This window comes from Amblyomma americanum, chromosome 4 (genome assembly GCF_052857255.1).
Source record: "Amblyomma americanum isolate KBUSLIRL-KWMA chromosome 4, ASM5285725v1, whole genome shotgun sequence".
NCBI lineage: Eukaryota > Metazoa > Arthropoda > Arachnida > Ixodida > Ixodidae > Amblyomma > Amblyomma americanum.
In genome coordinates, this window is record NC_135500.1 from 188,823,286 (window position 1) to 188,844,416 (window position 21,131).

General features: G+C 45.1%; 1 protein-coding gene across 2 annotated transcripts in view; it reads left to right on the forward strand.

Moving 5' to 3' along the window:
- The first annotated feature begins 1,943 nt into the window (after positions 1-1,943).
- LOC144128854 (uncharacterized) overlaps positions 1,944-21,131 on the forward strand; it is a 139,862-nt gene continuing 120,674 nt past the window's right edge. For both annotated transcript variants that reach the window (XM_077662622.1, XM_077662620.1), the window contains exon 1: positions 1,944-2,391. Coding sequence is in view for 1 of the 2 variants with exons in the window: in XM_077662620.1 (XP_077518746.1) it covers positions 2,336-2,391 (56 nt within the window). In the remaining variant the exon portion in view is untranslated. The remainder of the gene's footprint in view (positions 2,392-21,131) is intronic.

Genomic DNA, 21,131 nt, shown 5'->3' on the forward strand with positions numbered 1-21,131 from the left:
AGGCCTGACAGTTTTTAAAAATCTTTTTCCCTTTCGCAAACTGGATTCTCCCACACCACGCCAGGGCTGCAAATCTCTTGTGACTGAGGTGATCACTTCTCTAGCCCTGCTGAACTTGTAAAGCACTTGGCGGAGTTCAAGAGCAAGAAATAAAAATTATTCCACAAAGAGGGCATGTGCAATAGCACATGCCAGCCGCCTCAACAGAATGCACAGCTTTCCCTTGCTCAACCCAGCCATTTCCCCAACGTTTGACCGGAGTGCCGTCCAATTCTGATTAATCACCATTCCTTCTCCAACACATCGAAAAAAATTCCTCTAATGCAGGCTTGTCGGAATATCGGATAAATTCAAACGTCGATACGCAAGCAGCAATTCTGGACGAAAGCATTTTTCAACGGAAAAAAGTTAATGAACGCAATTTTCCCGCATATTGCAAGATTTCACCATAAGAATCAATACATCCGGGGATCTTTCCTCGGTAGGGTCTTATTTTTTATATGAATGCTTTTGCTTTCGACAAAAACGTCCCCGATTGGTTTTCTATAGCAATCTCAACTGCTCGATGCAAGAAATGGAAAAGCTCTAAAAGAAAGATTTTAATACGGATCGGCCTTCAGTATTTCTATAAGTACCTCACAATATTACGATATTCAAAATTGTTGTCCAAGCATGCTAGGCATGAAACAGTAAGTACAAGATATTGATCGTCAGTATTGACAATACTCACGTAATCTGAATGTTTGGCATTCGACATCGTGCAGTATACGTGGCTCGCAAATAAAATTAATAGAACCCCTGCTTTAAGTAGCTTCGGTCACAGACATCACCTGCCGGCCCTGTATACACGACATTAACACAGCCAAAGACCTCGTACGAACAAGACACACTAGGCCAAGCCAGAAAGCCTACATCGAGAGCAATGCACATTTTACGAACCGAAGGCGGTGTGTCAGATCTCCCTACACAGTCCCAATACCCTCTGGCCTGGCACAAGACCAAATAAAGTCACCTGTGTTCCATTATGGCAGCTCTCGCCAGAAGATGCCCCTCGATAAGACAATGCGCGCAAACAAAGGCTCTCTTCAGCTGCCGCAACTACTGAGAGCTGCCCTTCTCACTGCGCGCGTTGAACAGCTTCTATTCCTGAATGAAAACATTAAGCTTTCAACGTGCTGGGCAGAAACCATCCGTTGTTTCCTGAAAGTTTAAACGTATTCTCTTTTTTTTTTTCGGTGTCATTGTCACTGCCCTTGGTGCATTATGCTGTGAACTTGTACCATCCGAGTTTTCAACCTCAGGTTTTATCAGATCATACCGTTATATCACGCTCTTATTAATGCGAAAGCATTAGATGGCTCAATCTCAAGGTCATGTCCGCAGAAAGTGTCGGCAAAATGTGTCCGCAATTTGACTTCACAACTCGAATGCGTGATTGTGTGCGAGTTTAATATAATTGAGTAATAAATTAATGAGTGGTACAATATGTCTTGATGAATATTGATGACGTCATATCACCAACGAACCACAGCGGCGTTTCGAATGGGTTTCGAACCAAAAAATCAATTTCCGTACAAACCCACTCCGTGGCTTTGGACTCCGTCAAAAAAAAAGTCTCGATAAACTTGTTGCGTGCCATTTCAACGCGACCACACACCTCCAGGGCTATTTTTTTAAGAAGCAACGGCTCACTGTCCACAGCGACTAGCAAATTCATCTCTTGGAATCTGCCTACATGCAGGACCACCGCAGCATTGCAAACCTATAGCTTCCTTCTTAGTGCTGTGGCGTTGCACGCAGTAGCACACAGCGGTGGCCAACTCCGCCATGCTCGCCGCCCGCGCGCTCCGCTAGGCGGCAGCGCGCGCGGCGCTTCGAATCTCGCAACAAGCGCGCCACGGAGCGCGCCTCCGACGACGGCGGCCAAAGCGAAAGTCGTCCCGGCGCGCTGCGGATCGAACCGACGGCGCACCTTGCCTCGGGGATACGCGTCTGGCGCCGCGCGCGCGCCCTGGGCGTCTTGCGCGCGAGCGGCGGTTGTGTCTTCTTGTGAGGCTCCCCTGGTGTGCGCGCCTCAGGTGAGCGGCGCGCAACAGAGTGCCGTGTGTCGTCTACAGCTGCGGGTTACGCTGCTCGGAGGCCGCTGGAGAATTGCCCGGCAAAGAAGGCAGTGGAGAAGAGGCCATAGTTGGTTTAGCATGTGGGTCGTCCGGCCGTCCCAAGTGGTGGTGGCGGTGGTGGCCACTCGTTCAACGGCGCCAGCCTGAGTCCGCCGACGTCCCTCTTTGATGCGCAGAAAGCGAGCCTCGAGACCCTCGGCAACTAAGGGTCGGGCATGTGCCAGCTCGTCGACGCCCGGGGATTAGGAGGAGACCAGAAGACAAAGCCAACGTGAGTTGCCGCCAGGTGACCTGACTGGCTCCAGCATTTTTCTTCTTTTTTTATTGCTGTGCACTTTGTGAAATGTTATAGAACACCTGGTTTTGTGTTCTACTTGGTTCCCGCGCTGTTCTCGTCTTATCGAGCTGTACCAATGGACTCAAGCTTCAACGCTCTTCATATTGTCTTTCTCAACGCACGGCATATATAGTTCCTCGACAGAAGGAAGTGCTAAGAAATTAACAGGTGCGCTTGTTCGAAGCACATCAGTGCATCGATACATTGTGCACTTTTTAAAGCAATTTTTTCTAGCACTTCGGATTGAAACTTCAGTCGAGGACTCGTCAGAAATGCGCATTGCAGAATAAATTTCCCAGAAAAGTTCAGAATCAAAATCAACTTTATTTATTTTATCTTAGCTTTTGAACGTCTTGATCTAGAAGAGCTGTTCAGAAGCTTTGGAATCATTGAAAATAACTTTTGCATATACTTTATTGAGGGCTGATATTCATGCACTCGTGGCGTCGAACTACGCCTGGTTCGTACTAGCAGTGCTGCATGCTGTTCAGAAGGTATATGAGGCGACGCGATAACAGCATTCTAACCTGAAGGCGTGCTCCTTTTTATCAGTATTCTCTAATAACGACGTCGTGCTCTTATGTTCTCTGCATGCTGAAAAAAAAACTTGTTGCTTCTAAGAGACTTGGCATCTCTTATTTTCTTTCGTGATTCTCTATTTCATCACCTCAAATTATTAAAAAAATATTACCGGCGATCTTTTGTAAGATTCGGAGTCATAACTGCTGTCGCACGCCGCGACCATACATTCCATTACAAACCGTGGCTAACACCCTCAGAGAGCAGAAAAAAAAATTCCTCTACTTCTTTCGAAAACAAGACTGTAGTGTCCACGCTTGGACTTGAAGCGTTGTATTTAAGCTTCGTTTGATGCATGCATTGTAGGCTGAAATTTCAAGAACAGGCATAGATGCAATGGTACCGCAAGCTTACTATGTTCCACATTTACCTGGCGCGGCGAATTTTTTGCAGTATCATGCATCTCCTCTGGTTATTTTTGAGAAAGGCATAAGCCTTAATATGTCAATTTTCTGACGTCATTAGATACGCAGAAAACGAGGACGAATGCGCTATTGTACACAAATTTCAAGGAAGGAGCAACGCATGTCGTATTTATTCTGCCGATACTGACACTTCGTCCTCATTTTTCTGCGGCCGCTGCTACGGCGAAATATCAGCCGCAATAGGCGCTCATAGCACAGTGGAATCGATAGCGAAAAGCGCTGCCACAGAATCGTATTGCAGGCAATGACATAAAACGGCAGAAATTTGAATATGCCGCCTTATATAACAAGAAGTTTCTCCGGCACCGCATCTGTGGTTCCGCATTGGCGTGACGACAATACGTTCCCAAGCAAACAAAAAAATTAACATACAATCACTTCTGAGCATTTGAAACCACGAATACTGGCGTATCTTGCATGGACGGCGCATAATAACATGCTCCGTTTACGGTCTGCAGCTTTACTTGTTCGGCGGGCACCGTTGTTATGAAGATTCAATTTCTGTTCCATGAAGTTTGAAGTTTATGCCAGCATAAAATGCATAAATACGGGAATAAATTTTGCTCCACCTTGCGTTTTCTTCACAAAACAACAGCTTTTAATTCTACAGGCTGAAATAAATTTTCCTGTATACAGTGAAAAAGGCTGAATTACCTTATTTTCTCTTTGTTTACATCTTTTGTTGCAAATCATCTGAAATTTTGGACCGTCTCATGTTTTTGTGAGATGCATGTACCAAAAACATTTATTTTTGTTTTTGTCTAAATTAACGGATGGTGTAAATAAGCATACGTCAAGCCTTACGCTCGCAATAAGTTGTGTTTAATGACACTCTTGTGAGTACGTGTTTTTCTTGATCGTTTTCACATAACTTAAATTTGTGATGTTCTGTAGTGTCTTATTTAATCTAATTTTAAAAAAAAAACATTAAAAGCCAGCTTTTTTACGCCGCAGAATACCTTAGCCACGCCACAAATACGTCTCGGTTATCAAGTGAAGGCTTGGTCAAGTGAAAGCAAAATTATTGACAACGCAATTGAACAAAAAAATCTGAATAAATTTCTCAGAGCTGCAGCTGCAGGGACAGAATTTCAGCGGCTACCGACCCTTATTGTGTAAGCAACCACTTGAGCCGACGCTTCGGAAAGAATGCGAGCGCATATGCAAATTCCACATGCATTGTAATGTTGGGGGTTGTCGCGCCGTCGCCGCGAATCGCGACCGATGCGTTTACTCAAAAATCATAAAGCGTGGCGAAACATGCGACGTGGCAGGGAACTGCAATTCGCGCTAAGCGCTGTAAAAGGCAATGCCCTCTGGCCCGTGCAATCTTTTACGTCGAAAGAAACCGCAATCTTGTTATTACCAGTCTATTAAACATGTGTTAGCAAAAGGTATCCGTCGCATGGTGCGTGGGCGAGAACAAACTTAACGAAAGTACAGAAAATATCCAGTAAAAAACCATAATCATCTAGAACAGATTGAAGGAAAGCACTAAAGGGGCCGTATTTGCAATACTTTTTCTCGCGTGCGATTCGCAATTCACGAGGGCCTGCCCTTATAAAAGTTGTCCATAGACAGTCTATAGACTTCTTGCAGTCTCTATTGCCTTCTTATAGGTATTTTCTTGTGGCTATCCACAGTCTATAGACACAAGTCTACTCAAAGTGCATGCCCATAAATGTATAGATTGTTTATAGACTGTCTCTAAGATTTGTATTGCCTATAGACTGCACTCTATGAATTGCCTACAAGCAGTCTGTAGACTTTGTAGACAAAACTTTATGGACAGTCTATAGACTGTCTACAGAAATTTTTGTAAGTGTGTGACGTCAGCCGTTCATGTGGGACGATCGTGTCACTGGTGAACGCACTTGCATAGGACTTTTGTGAGCGCTCTCTTGATTCGCAAACCTTCTCATGCCTTGAGCTCCGAGGCAGCATTTCTACGTATGAGGAGGTTTGCGATTCAAGAGAGCGCTCACAAAATTCCTATGCAAGAGCGGTCACCAGTGACATGATCTTCCCACCTGAACGGCTGACGTCACACGCCTACAAAAATTTCTGTAGATAGTCTATAGACAATCCAAAGAATTTTGTCTGTAAAGTCTTTAGACTGCACTCTATGAATTGCCTATGAGCAATCTGTAGACTTTGTAGACAAAATTCTATGGAAAGTCTATAGAATGTCTACAGAAATTTTTGTAAGCGTGTGACGTCAGCCGTTCAGGTGGGACGATCGTGTCACTGGTGAACGCACTTGCATACGACTTTTGTGAGCACTCTCTTGATTCGCAAACCTCCTCATACGTAGAATTGATGCCTCGGAGCTCAAGGCATGAGAGGGAAGTTGGTGAAGGAGACGGCGACGTAGAGAACGGGTGGACAGGTACTACAGCCCGTTTTCCTTTTGTTACATCGCATGTCCCGGAGGAGATATCGAACTGAAACTCTTCTTAACTATGTTTTACGTACACTAAACTTCCTTTAGTGAAGCGCGGCTTTCCACATGCGTATATCCACGGCTCTCCTCAAGAAACCCACTGTTTTACTGCAGATTCCTTTCTGCTCATTACAGACTGCCGCCCAACGCCACGGTCCCGTTACGCACAAAGCAGCCGCACAGATAAACATGCAGTCAAGAATCCCGTATGCCATTGTATGACCCACCTTTAAACAAACAAGCTCAAAGCCAGCTGCGGGAAGATCATGACCTCCTCGGTGTAAATACTGACGAGGCGTCTGGCAAAGGCACCGCACCCGAGTGGAATGTCGCCCTCCGCTTAACGTTCTTCGCGCGTTATTTAAATCACGAGTTTAAGACTTTCATTGGCCTGCACGGCGGCGGAGCTTTGCTAGGCAAGCAAGTAAACGGACGCCCCGCATTCCGAGCTCGTACGGCTCGGGCGGGCTTCGAATTCCTCTCCTTGTTTCCCGCTAACTCGTCGCAGCCGTGCGGAATTCCAAGACGCAGAGCGGGCCATGACCGGGCGGGCGTCTTTCCCCTCCCCGGGCGACGCGGGGTCTGGCCACTCGTTCTCTCTCGTGGCCGTAATGAGCCGCGAAACCGGCCATTAGCCCCGGTGAAAAGAAGCGCGCCGCTCCGAACCGCGGTCCTGGGCGCGTGCTCTCTTTTCGGGAAGAGCGCTGCCGTGGCGCCGAGTTCAGCCACGCCGCGACAGAGCGAGTTCTTTCTCTTGCCCGACGTTCTAGAGAATATTTGCGCTTGCGGAGTGGAAGCCCGATGTTTCATGGGAAATGTAGCGCTTCGAATGTTTCCCCCAAATGGACGAAATGGTAGAGAGGAAAGGGAGGTGCGAAAATGGGTGAGCACTCCGTTGACGCCAAGCAACGAAAAATCAAAACGGATTCCCGCCAGCATCCCGTAATGCAGAAGGAAAAGGATAGTGTTTGGAAGCGGTGCTTGAAAAGGAAAGAGCTTGAACGGTAACAAAGATGAATGCTCGATGTTGTAACAACCAATACGGGGAAATCTGGATGGCAATCTATATGGTACTGAACTTATGCTGTTTAGTTCGATTCGATGCGCTAGCCATACGATGCGCACGGCATTCTACTCGACGAATCGGTGTTTGCCGTGCTAGCTACTTGCAGGCCGTTGCTCTGGTCTGTGAGCGTGGTTGTATAAAAAAACTAGCAAACATAATAACATGATTCACCATGTATTTTTGCTCTATCTATAAGTCGTGAGCTGGTTTTATGTGATCACCAGTGTTGTACCATTCCATTATAACGTGACTAGCTCAGACAAAACAGAAAATTACGACCATGAGCACGCCGAATAATGATAATAAAACGGCACCTATCAAGCGATTACACAGAATTTACCATGTATATGTGCTTTGCCCCATTTCGTTTCTTATAATCTGTATCTGGGAGTCCCTGGCTGATTAAACATCAAAATAAAGTCCTTTAAATAATGTCGTCCGGCATCAGATTTTTGATTTATAAGCTACTCCTAGTTTCTGGTTTTAGCTTAGAGTTGTTTTCTGTGTCAGTAAGGATTTTGACTCTTTCTGAATGCGCGACTATTCTGAAAGGAACAATCTTGTTATCTAGGCTTTTACCAAGCAAGAAAATAAGCAAAACACACTTGATGGGAATTATCGGCCTCAAAGCTGTAATCACAATAGAACCGGTTTCTTCTGGTGAGTTTTTGTTAGTGCTATAAGAAGCCACACAAGACGCGGAAGCCTTGATCTTAAACAAACGACAGTTATAAATTAGAGCTTTCCAGCGGGCAAAGCCCGGACAGATACTTCTTCGTCTGCCTCGCTCGTGGCTCTCGCACACTGTAAAACGGCAGTAAGCTATAGAACAGAAATTCGATCTTCGACATAAAGACCATAAATAAAGTCAAAGCTTCCAGTCGATTCTGTCTATCTGTAGCGGGATTACTGCCGCTGCACAGTGGGCCTTAGTTGTTCCAAGTCAGCAAGTAGCTTCCACTAAAGCCTGCACTGTGATAATGTCATTAGCCAAGCGGGTTGGACTCTTAGAGCGAATATTGCAACTTGCTGTAACCCAACTCCCGAAATAATTAAGTAACCAGAGAGGTTAAACACCTCTGAAAAATTCACAGTATGAAAGGGTTCCTGGCTTTTGCCTGCAAAGAAACCTCAGATCAAAGCATATACCTTCTCTGTACCAACTACTACCTTACGCTAAATATCTACTCAAAGCTGCGCTCGAATGTAGTGTTCGTCTGTACGGCAAGATTGCACTCTCAGACCCAATATGTTCTCGCTCTGACTAAAGTCGCTGTTACCTGCCTTTACTACTGAATGGAAAGAGTTTTTTTCTGTTCATTTCCTCCTAACGAGCGCTATGTGCTTCCAGACAGTTACCAAATCCGTCATCGGTCACTGGGAACAGTTTCTTCTCGTGGTTATCCACATTTCACTGGGGGAATCGCTCATGCGTGGAAGTTCCCTCCCAACCCAAAATGCGCGTGGAGAAGATCGCGTCACTTCCGCTCTAGGAGTGCCCTGCTGCTGTTCCATCGGCGGTTCCGTTCCTCGCAGAAGACGATAGAAGCCCATCCTTCTTGCGCCGGTGGCGCCTGACAGGGACGCTTCATTATGCGCCGTCCATTAACATACTCCCCCATCTTGCGCCATCTGGCGTCACGCCGTCCAGACGCGGTGATTAGAAAACACCACCACACCACTCGCAAAGAATGTACGCCACCTTCGTTTAGCTACTCGCTCTACACGGCAGTCATTCTGCTCGCTAAGGCCGCAGCAGCGATGGCGTCCAACCGCAGATCGGTCTGGCAGCGTTGCGAAACTTCTCGCGGGCTAACGCGGGCTGTTGTAAACGGTCTGGCATAGCCGAGCTTCTCTCTAATGACTGCTGCGTGTGGTAATTATAGATGCGTTAGTAGCCGATTTTACTTCTGCTCCTGCGGCAAAATATGGCGACGACAGGTCTTAAGAAAGCCGCATGATTCATAAGTAGCGCGTTTTCAGCTGTTACGGCACACTGACTTTGTTGTGATCACAATTTTGCTGTTTTTGTTTTTTACTTTAATTTGCACTAGCAAGCGAACTGCTTTTCATTTGAGTTTATAAAAAAATATTTCTGTAATGCGCCATAGCGTTCGTTAAAATGAAACTGGATTATCCAAACTGTTGCTTTCATAATTATACTTCAGAATTCCTCTAAACATTGGACCAACACCACTCCTACTTCGAGTTGTTGATCAATTCGCTCTCACCCTACCATCTACTGGCCGTCCTAGGTAGCACAGTTGGTCCTGGATTCGAATCCGGGACCACCGCCTAATTTTTTCAGAACTACGAAGTTTTTGTGAACGCTGTATAGATATAGCTCTGCTTGTGTGGAGTCTAATTAGTAGTTTATCCCTTATTGCAAAATCTACTCCACCTTGAAGTGTTCCTGCAAACAATTCATCAAGCTTTGGTTCTGTCCCATCGTGAATGAAACCGCGGCAAAACGAGGCGTGCGTAGAGCGAATTAGCTTCAGGGCCACTTCAGTTGAGTTTTGGCTTTTTTGGCGAGCACTGGCTGCCTTTAACAGAAAACAACTGAGCACCGTTCACGTCGAGAAGTATTCACCACATCACTGGTATTTAAACTCCGCCTCCAGAGCCTTTCCTACGTGCGCACAGATTCCAACATGCACGATCTGCCTAAATTTTGATCACATGGTTAAGTAGGAAGAAATGAGAATACTAGAAAGGGAACCTCGTTTCTTATGCGCATGATCCTCGATTAATTTCTCCTTGTTTTTAAATAACCCTAAAAATACACGGTGTTAATTTTAAAGTTCTGAGTCAAGTTGCGCAACGATTTCCCAAACAAAGAGGCTTTTGTTGATTATTTTTGTTAGTGGCGCAATGAAAGCACTCGAAATATCAGGAACGAAAGTGGCTGCGGCTACGCACCTTTCTTGACATCGGCTCCTATTACACTAACCTGGGCGCGCCATGCAACGGTCAGCCGTATTTGCATTTGGAGCAATGGGTCGAAAATGCGCACAAGAGCAATGCTTGCTTTTCGTGGACTTTTATTGCTTTGTATGGCGAAAATCTTTTTGAAACAACAGCACATTCGAACTATGTATCAATATTTGTTTCTGAACGATTCTATCAAAAGGCTGAGCGATATTTTTACCTATTTCTCGATATTTTAACGAAGTCAGATCAATGCGGCTTGCATAAACTGAACACGATAGAGTTTAGTTGAAGCTGCAAAAACTGAATACGTTAAATATTTATAGTGATCTGCATAATTCAATTCGCCATCATCTTTTTCCAGCGCCTTTCCTTCAGGTGAACTCTTCTAGAAATAGGGGAGAACCAACAGCAGCGGGCTGGTTGTCAGTAAAGAATTTTTGTTTTCCTCAAATTAGAGAATGCAAGTAAGTTAGTTTTTTTAATATTAGTATATGCAAAGTTCTCAGCAAGCAAAAATACAGTGGCCTAACTATAGCAAGAATTCCTAAAAAATAAGTTCTCACAAACAAGTCTTTCCGAGCTTCATCCTCGCTCTTAGGAAGAATGGGAGGATAGGGATACTGGTAAAGGAACTTGGAAACATTTTTTTAATTCCCAGTATAGTCACCAAAGTCGATGTTAAACTTGAAGAACTATTTTTTTTGTCCCTTCATTTTGTCCCGGTTGCGGTAACTTGGAAACGGTGTGTCTGTTATGTATTATACTGACGTAAGAATGGGAATTATGCTAAACGAAACTGACAATTGATTAAACAGCTCCTGAGTAAAGATTCTCCTCATCCTTCGCTCTCGAAAAAAAAAACAAGTTCCATGAACACATGCACTGACTCTGCTGACATTTCTAATACTTTTGGTGATTATTATAGTACATCCAGTACCTTTCATGCTGACTTCCCAATGAATAATCTGTCATGTTGCCCATGTCCTTTTTATCTAGCTCCGACTACTCCAGCTGGAGTTCACACTGCTGTTACTTTCCTTAAGTTGACCGGAGCCGGCTTGGCTTAATACACCCCTAAAAATTTTTTCTGCTTCCTCACATTGTATCCCCATCATATCAGGTCTGATTAACAAAATTTACTAATAAGGTATGTTCCCTAACTCACAAAAAATTGCTAAGGTGGTTTCTGTATTTAAGAAAGGAGACCACAACGCAATTATTAATTATCGTTCCGTTTTTGTTCTTTCTTTATTAAGCAAAGTTATCGAAATAATCTTCTTCAAGCGTCTGGTGAACTACGTAACAAAATTTAACGTATACTATCACGGCACCATTTCGGCTTCCGGCTAGGTTATTCAACTAAACTTGCGCTCATAGCTTTCAAGAAAAAAATGTAGAAAGCCATTGGATAAGGTTCATTTTGCGGGATCATAGCTACTGATCTTACTAAAGCCTTCGAGACTATCAGCCACATCATTTTTTTACCTACGTTAAATGCGTATGATATTTGTGGCCCTGCTCATGAATTTATAAGCAGCCACTTAACTAGCCGATCCTCGGTAGTAGAAGTGAGCGCCAGTCTTTCATTCTTTAAAATTGTTAATAATGGGGCTGTTCAAGGATCCATAGCCCCTTTACTTTTTTTTATATTTCAATATGACTCACATAAAGCGTTATTTAACACTTGGCGCTTCTTTACTCGGATTACACCATAAAGGTGTGTCTTGTTCGCTTCCCTCAAGAAGACAGGAGGCTCTCACAGTTCCCTTCAGGATATTGTCTACCCGCGCGGAAAACAGACTGAAAACAGAGGCTTCAGGCCTTCTTTTAAATTTCCTCCAGTACTCGTATCTCGACTACAGATGGTCACAGCAGGAGCTGACTATTTACTATTATGGGTGATTGTGTGTTTAGCGATTTAGATCAGCCAGGTCTGAGGTATGTGCCTGATTTGAAGACCTTATTTAACATTTAAGTGTCGCTACGGTGGAGCAATTGCTGGCGAGATCCACAAGGATAAATCCACTTGTAGCTTGCAACAACCTCAACTCAGCTCAAATCAACCATAATATTTACATCACATCAATATATTGATACACTTCAGGACCAACATAATACTGATCTAATGGATATTCAAGCCTGGCGAATGAGTAAATTGCTACGCATAAATACGTTTAAAACAACGTAGGTAATATTTCATTTATCTGAAAGTAGTGAAAATCGATAAGCAATTAATACCACTTTCTCAGAGTTTTCATCTCCTTGGTGCAGTTTGAGATAAGCATCTAAAGTATGACCTTCATCTCCAATTCCTTCTTCAAAAGATATCATTTCGCATTCATGTTATAATTAAGAGTCGCCCAGATTTTCAACCCCCATCCTAAATTCACTCTATTATGCCTACATTCACAGGCTCTTATCGTATTTCTCCTGGTGCAATACATATACCATTCAACTGTACATTTTGCAACGTCTCCCAAACCAAGCACTACGATTAATGATAATGTAGCCCATTTTTCTGCATTTCCACGCCAATCTACTCGAATCTAAATACTCTCCCTCTTAGCCAGTTACTTAGATTGAAAATATTTTTTTTTACCAAGTTAATCATCGTGACATAAAACTTGGTCTTCCCAAACCATTTATTTAACAATACTATTTAAATTGGGTTTTCTGGCCGTCTTAATATAGTGCTCCCAAAGGTACAAACTAATTATAGAAAATAATCCGCTTTATTCCTCGGTATAATCGAATTCTTCACCACAGCGAATAAATCCTAGCATAAATCGCAGTTCACTAAGCCCTTATTCTTGGTCCTTTCTACTCATTCATCCCCGCCTTCTATGTCCAGTGTCGTGTCCTGTCTCCTTGCTGCGTGCTGTCCCTCGTTGCATGCTGTTTTAAGCGCATTATAAACCAACTAGCTCATATGCAAATTATCTTACATTTCTTATTGGTCTTACTGGCATTAGCTCGTTACCTAGTGACATTGAACTAGGAGCTCTTCTTCAAAGCCGTTTCTTATATTTCTTGACAGCTAACTATAACCAACTTCAATTCGCCGTTCATTTCTCAAAACCTTGTTGCAAAGGCAGCAGTTGTGCAGCTCATTTAGGGTGTGTTAAACCGCTAAATTTAACGTAAATTGTGTTCACGTGTAGCACTGAAGGTGATCATACAAAGTTTCAGCCAATATTAAGAATGAAACAAAAATGCTTGAGCTCTTCTTTCCTCCGCGCTCTGTTCATGCTTATTCAGAGCTTGCATATGTTGACACCTCGACCTACACGTGTAATCGCTTTTCTTTTTGCTCGCGCGTTCGATTGCTGTTTCTTAGTCATTGTACAAGGAGGGAGTATGCGCAACACGTTTATATATGCAAAAGAGGTGTGCGTGAGCCTTCGACAGGTGGGGCACCAAAGCAGAGAGAAACACGGGCGAAAGCATGATAACCCCTAATAAAGGCACGGCACCTGCCAAGGCAGGATAGGCGTAGGAGCGTTATTTAAATGTAGAGCCGCTACGCCATCGCCACAAACGACCGGAAAACATTGCAAAAACAAAAACACGTCTCTGAAACTTGTCCCGCCCGAGCCCCGCTTTGCATAAATGATGGCTGGCAGCGGCGGGCTCACTTCGTAGTTCGTGAAGACAAAAAAAAAATTAATGCAAGGCATGCGCGCAAAAAAGTTAGAGAGGCCGGGACGGAAAGTCGAAATGAAGGAGCTTCTTCGTGACATGCTCGCGTATTCTGCTTTGTTTTTGTTTTCTAGCTTTCGTTGCCTGCGGCTGTCTCACTCGGCGGAGTTCAGTGCTTATAATTACTTCCCTGCAGCTTGAGTTTCGGAAATTAACGACGCTCGATATAAGGAGGGGAGCGCTCGTTAGCATAACTTTTTTCCTGACGCATAGCGTACTCTTGGAATGAAGTGCCCCAATTTTCCTTCCAAGCTGAGCGGCAAACGCTATGCATTTTGATCGACAAAAATTCGAGTACTTCCCATGTCTACAATCTATCTGAGATAGTTCATTGCTCATCTTGCGTTTAGAGCCGTCACAAAAACGATCTCTGTATTATTAGGTAGCACATCGCATCCATTCCCATTAATAACAGTCCTGGTTTTAGAGATGTGCTTTATTTTATACTGAGCCGACAATTGATTTGCAAGCCTAGCTGGAAGAGGATGCAATTTTGTTCCCCCTTAATACTACCGAATTATCGGTTTTCAGTACAAAACTACAGCACCGACACGCAGAAGCTATCCCAGCATGTGGTCAGTGCATGTGGCGAATGGTAATCATGATATGAAATCAAAGATATGAAAGAGGTTTACAAGAGCACTGCAAACTTCGTTTAGTCTTATAATGTGATGGAAAGAGACAGACAACATGGCACATCCGGCAATATAGAGAGCAGCGGAACAGAGCCATGTCTATGTTCTCGTGAACATGAAAGACAAACCGCAGGTTAACACTTTAATTCTTTTTCTTTAAATCTTGATACACTTCCGCATGTTATGCTCTATTTTTGTGAGAAATACATCACGAATTATGCAGAGCAGGGAAGTCCCGCAAAGGCAGGTGTCCCCGAGTGAGTCGATCGCGCAAGTCGACCGCGCACGCTCCTTAATTGGCTCCGGACATGCGTGTGAGCTATAGCGAGCACGGACACGAAGAATCAAGAATTCGTCGCGGAGTGAGCTATCTTTTGTTTTCACTTTGCGCTGCAATCTGTCAGGGCGTAATTACATTTCTCGCGAGCGGCAGCGCTCCTTCATAACCGCCCTTCTGTTTTGGCCTGTCCGCTACGACCGCCCGTCGCCGCCTCGCATCCACTTCCCCCCCTCCCTCTCTTCCTTGGTCTCGTTGTTTCGCGTAATGTCCCGTACTCTTTCGCTGACAGAAAGAGCACGTTGGGCAATTTTTCATAGCTCAGAACCGCAGTCCACGAGTGCAGAGCTTTCCTTTCCTTCTTTCTCTCTTTCATCTTTCTCTCTCTCCTTCACTCCATCCCTTCGTCAAAAATCGATTGCGTGCATGGACTACACACTCGCTGGCTCCTTTGGTAGTCGGCGAGCGATCTCAGAGAAATCTTGTTTTCACGGAAAGATGAAGACGCCGTAAAAGCCTTCTTCCGCGCGCAGGCTTCGGAGACCCGGACCTTTCTGATGCGATAAGGGATCCCTCTTTCAGAAAACTGCGACCGGCTATAGCTTCTCGCACTCTAGAGGGATAAGGCTAATCCCGAATGAGATTTATCCGGCATTGCTCCCCGGGATAAGGGAGTTAGGACGGATTTTGCTTCGCTTGCCCGATACGGTCCCGCATAAAATTTTAAAAAAGCTACTCGTCTTCGTCCAATGTGGTAAGCGCTGGTTTAAAACAACACTTGAGCGTCCTTGTGGAGCACGAACCTTTCAGACCTGCCTGACCCTCCTATTCGCCGTGCGTAATGTAGTCGTCCATAAAGGCACGACAAACGCCGGTAGATTTTCTTACGAACTATCAAGGCAGCTCTATGTTCACTGCATATATAGAGGCAGGGGAAAAGACAAACTTTTAAGTTGACAAGCAGAAATCTAACGGGCTTGTTTGACTTGTTTGAAGCAGCCGGAATGGTACCCGACTACGGAGATGCATATTCTTTAGAGGGAGAGGAACTGAAAAATAAAAAGAATATAAATTATTATGGCAATCATATCATTCAAGGAGGTCTTTCAGACACCGGTAGAGAAGTTATATTTTTTCAAAAAAGTTATTCTCTTGAAGATCAGAAAACAAAAACTGCTGTGCAATCTGCAGTGGCGTTTCAGCTGCATCAATGTAACTGGGTCCTTATTGAAGCGGTCACACGTTACAGTCGTACGTATGAGCCGGATATCTGAATAAAATATGTTCTATTGTTTACAGCGTTAAGTCTGGAGTACCGCAGAGGTATTTTATCCTTGCTTGACGCAAAGCGCACAAAAAACACAAGGATGAATGGAGACGACACACAAGCGCTACTTCCAACCCTCTTCCAACTCCAACTTTTCCAATTGGAAGCAGAGCTTGTCTGTCTTCGTCACTCGTCCTTGTGTTTCCTACCTGCCCACTGTCAAGAATAGATTACGAACTAGCCCAGACCCACATCTTAGTAAGTATTCTATTTTTTCAGCTTAATTGAACGTGAAATATAGCTTTCATTCCTCTCCCGTATGTGTGTTTCACCTCTGCAGCGCCCAATTAGGCATTAGGCAGAAAATACGACGAAATGAAACAAGCCCCTCAAAACGTTAGATGCATTTTACTCCTATTATAAAATACCCACAGCCCTCAAGAGAGCAAATCCCGCAAGAAAATAACCCTATTTTCCCTCTCCCCTCGTATACGCCTTCCCTCATACGGCGTAAACGAACTATTTCCGAAAATGAAGCGTAGAAAAAAAACGTGCATGTACGTCGACAACTAAATCCAAACGCTCAAAGCTGAGCAGCAACACTCGCCAAATAACAGGCACTCTAAGAAATAATTACCAAACACCAATAATGACAGCCGCAAAGCGCCGTTATCTCGACTCCGGAACCGGTTCACCACGTTCGGTGACAGTTCCCCCGTCAAAGCGGGCTTTTTTCCAACGCTTTAGCGTGCGTTGGTGCAGCGCTCTTGCCAGGGGCACCCCCAATGCGCAGCTCTCCGGTCGGCCCATCGTGGCGAGGAAATGGCGGGGTAAATCGAAAGACCCCACCGCTTCCGGGGAATGAAAGCGACAATGCGGAGCCACTTAATGAGTTTTGTGTCTCTACGTTATTTTTGTCTTTATCTCGACTAAAGGCACTCACCAGCTCGAGCGCCTATGTCTGCCGGCTTCATCAAAAAGTCAACGTATTCGCGTCGCGCAGTGCCCAGTCGTCCAGCTCATGCAACACAAATGAAGACTGGTGTTGCCTCAAGGGAAAGCGTTTCCACGTCAGATAATTCGCTTCGGTGAGTAATTAATTTCGAGTTACCAGATGCGACTAAACTAACGCAAACAAATCTCCACAGGAAGGTGATTAATTTAAATCAACACCGGAAAATCACAGTGTCAACTCTGCCGCAAAGCCAATGTTTTATGTGGCAGTCAGGCAGCACTTCCTCATCGAATTAAAAAATAATCATCAACTTTTTACTGTTTGCTAAAACTCGAAAGCAACACCAGTTCATAATAATAATCACTCAGAATACGTCGACTTAGGGCAAGTAGTGACCGCTGATTCAGATAATGAGAGGAACATAACTAGAAGAATAAGAAGGGAGGTGGAGCGCATATGGCAGGTTCTCTGATATCATGAATGAAAGTTTACCAATACCCCTCAAGGAAAAAGTACACAACAGTTGTATCTTACCGCCCCTACAAAAATTTCTTTAGACAGTTTATAGACTGTCCACAGATTTCTGTCTATAAATCTATAAGCTCTCTAAAGACAAACCCTAAATAACTATCTATAGGCAATACAAATCCTATAAACAGACTATAAACAATCTATAGATTTATGGCCATACACTTTTAGTAGACTTCTCTTTAGACAGAGTATAGAAAATTAACAGGAAAAAAATGTCTATAGGAAGGCAATAGAGTCTATAAGAAGTCTATAGACTGTCTATAAACCATTTTATAAGGGCGGTACTCACCTATGGTGCAGTAACGTGGAGGCTAAAGAAAAGGGTTCAGCTTAAGTTAAGGACAACGCAGCGAGCTATGGAAAGAAAAGTGATAGGTGTAACGTTAAGAGACCGGAAGCGTGCAGAGCGGGTGAGAGAACAAACGCTGGTTAAGGACATCCTAGTCGAAATCAAGAGGAATAAACAGGCTTGGGCAGGGCATGTAATGCGAAGGGAACATAACCGCTTGTCCTTGAAGGTAACATAGTGGATTCCAAGAGAAGGCAAGCGTAGCAGGGGGTGGCAGAAAGTTAGGTCGGCGGATTAGGTTAAGCCGCAGCTGGCAAAGGACGGGGTCAATTGGAGAGACATGGGAGAGGCCTTTTCTCTGCAGTGGGCGCATTCAAGCTGATGATGATTATGGACTCCGGATTGACGTTATTATTCTATCCGTTCTTCCTACTAAGATTCATTTCTAAAACTATACACTCATCAGTGTAAGAATAACGGCCTTATGCACATCGCTTCCCTGGATCAATCTTTTTTTTTTTCTTCAGCCTCAAGCACTCTCCCAAGCTCTGGAGCGCACAGCTTATTTGCCAAAGTGCGTGTGTGCATAATTTAAAACTAGGGCGTTGTTCCCGAAACGTGCGTTGAGATTTTACAAGGCAGGCTGGGTTCATGACAAGCTCATCGGCAAAAATAAGTTTCCAATTTGTCCGTCCCCCTCCCACCTTTTTTTTTATTTTTCTTACATTTTGTTGCTGTTTTTTTTTAATCCACAGAGTTCTTCGAATAATTTAACTTTTTGTGGCTTCCTTTTTTTTTGTAGCCATCTGCTCTTTGAAACACCGCTGCCTATAATTTCAGCGACGGGGAGTTTTTCTTCTGCCGAAACAGATGGTTATTTCAGCAAATTTATCACGACCTGCCGTTTTTCGAAGCTCTCTTCGACATTCTGAGAGAGCCCGCCATCGTCAGGAACGCATATTGCGCGCCAGCCGAGAACGGGACCCGATTTTTTCGCACTCTTTCTCTCTCTCTTCACCTCCATTTCACACACTCCTCCTGCAGCTGGAGTAAGGCCCCGTTCGAAGGAAGAAAAATGTCGAAACTGAAGAGAATGCGTTTCTTTTACTCCGGCTCTATTCTAGCGTCCAAGTTTTTTTTTCCCTGTAGAGAAATCGCTGCATTCTCTAAATTGCGAGCGGCAAGAGAGCGTGGATATGGCCGTTGAAGCCTGTGTTCTGTAATGAGAACTATTCCGGACGAGGCGCGCTGTAACTGCTCTTAGTGAAAAAGAGAGTTCAAAAAAAGGAAAAACTCCAACGCCTGTTTCTGCCTCTTCTACTGCTGCTGCCCGAGTCGCCGTCCTGTACCTATATATCTTGCTAGACAACGAACGGCGAATCCTGCTGGAGAAGCGCGCGGCCGTACAGAATGTGCACGATCATAATTAGTGTAGCAGAGGTATTCGGAGAAAACAAAAGATTGTTTTAAGGGTCTGGAAGCAAAAAATAAGGATGTTTAGTTGGACGGTAATTCGTTAACGTACATTCGGTCACAGAAGGAAAAAATCTCCTCTGGAGCGTGCGAGCGGTAATCGGCACGGCGTAGGAGACGACTTATGACATTAACTACCGGGTTAGAGATATTGTCTTTGTCCTTCTATGGATTGCATGTTTTTGCTGCTGTACTTTCAGCCAAGCACTGTCGCTATAACTCAGAAGCCATGGTGAAACCTTTACTGCGAAACCACTCATAAGCTCACCAACACCGACCAATAATCTTGTCACCGTACGTACGCTCACTCTTCATCGCACGCACGTACGGACGGATGGACGTATGATCTTGTGCCGTTTCTTAGCAACCCAGGCTACTACCCCAGCTTACCCGAATTACTCGGGTACACTTGGGTGGCAACTCGGGTAAATTCGGAGGAGCGTCGCGCCCGCTGTGTGAGAGGTTGCTCGGAGAAAGCAGCATGGGTCGCACATACCCTACCTGTGCCTGTGACAGGAACAGCCACCTGCCAGTGCAGTGGCGCATCGCTTAACCGCTGCGCCACTGCGCTGGGAGAGGTATGAGGACTCGCCGCCATGTGTGAATGTTAGAGGATGAACAGTTTGCATATGTGGACATTAACCCACTAAAGAGATCGCGTCATACCCTTAAGGCGGAGCTTAAATGTCACCTCCAAAGAGCACCTGCTTTCGCACGCCTACTCGGTTTAACTGTTAAACCCTGCCAAGCTTTATTTGCTTTGCAGCGCGCTGCTAGAGCCTAAAGGGAGCTGTGACGTAGTGTACGAAGCCTGGCATGCACTAACTTGTACCGTGAAGTCCCAAGAAATAGCCGACCTACGTGAAGAGGAAGTCAAGTGAGAATAAACATCACGCCAACTTAGCAACTTTCTCTGTGCTGCGAAATAAAGTTAGCTGGAAATGTCACCCGCTTCCCGAAAACATTGTTTTTAAGATAAATTTTACAATCGTGATCGCCGAGACATTTGAATAAATGGTATGTCTTGGGATCGAGGAGAACGCACTCACGCACGTTGTCAAGCACTGAGACTGGTGGTTGGCAGTGTGAGAACCTACGATATGCCACCAGGGCACTAAACTCTCCGTGTACTGATTCACTGGGGAGAGGTGGTGTCCCACACAGCTTTACCGATTGGGCCACAGCTCCTCCAGCGGCTGTTGTCCTTGCCTTTGACGCGACGCCGTCTTGATACTCGCCTCGCAGGACACGACCCTGGCGAGGTAAAGCTTAGCCTACATCCCACAACAAACGAACCTGATTGGCTTCGCACAGCACGAAGCAAAAGTGGGCCACAGCCAAGCAACGCGCCCGCAGAGCTTGTTGCTAGATGCAGGAAACTAGTGGAAGGACTCGGTATTGTGCATGCAAGCCGCGGTAACCACCGTCCTTAAAAGCTTCCGCGCTTTCCTTATTTTTGATTTGCTCGACCAGAAGCGGAAGCTATGCAGCAGGAGCCATCAAGTTAGGGCAGGACTTTCAGAGAATATTTCAATGAAGAATAGCGCAGGATTGAACAAAGCTTTTTACACCAGACTCCGGGTGCCAGGCAATCACATACACTGTTCTTCAGTGTGCGGTGCTTTGCCAGTTCGGCTCCTAATGCACTGGTGCCGGCCGTATCTTCTAGTCTAGTTCCGGAAACTTGCCGCAGTACAGGCGAGGCACCTCTTTCGCGCTTTCACAAGAACATAAATAACGGCAAAAACACGGGGCTCGTCATATTGACACCGCCCATTCATCGTCGTCGTTCTACTAGAACCACGATAGCGCGGAATGCGCGCGCGAGCTGGCCTTAGAAAAAGAAGCCGAAGTGTCTGGCTGCGAATGCTCCGCTTTTGGGACTGCTACTGACGTCCGCTGCAATCACCTACTTTGACGTATCCAACCGAGCTGTACCACCCGTGACATCTGGTGGAGGTGCTGGGTAACGCATTCCATGCCTCGGACTCCCCCAGCAAGCAGGGATTCAAGTCCTCGAGGGTCATCTGCCATCGAGGTGACGCCTGTACACCACGGCAGCCGCCGGCTCCAAGGCCTTCAACTCGAGTTTGGGCTTCTG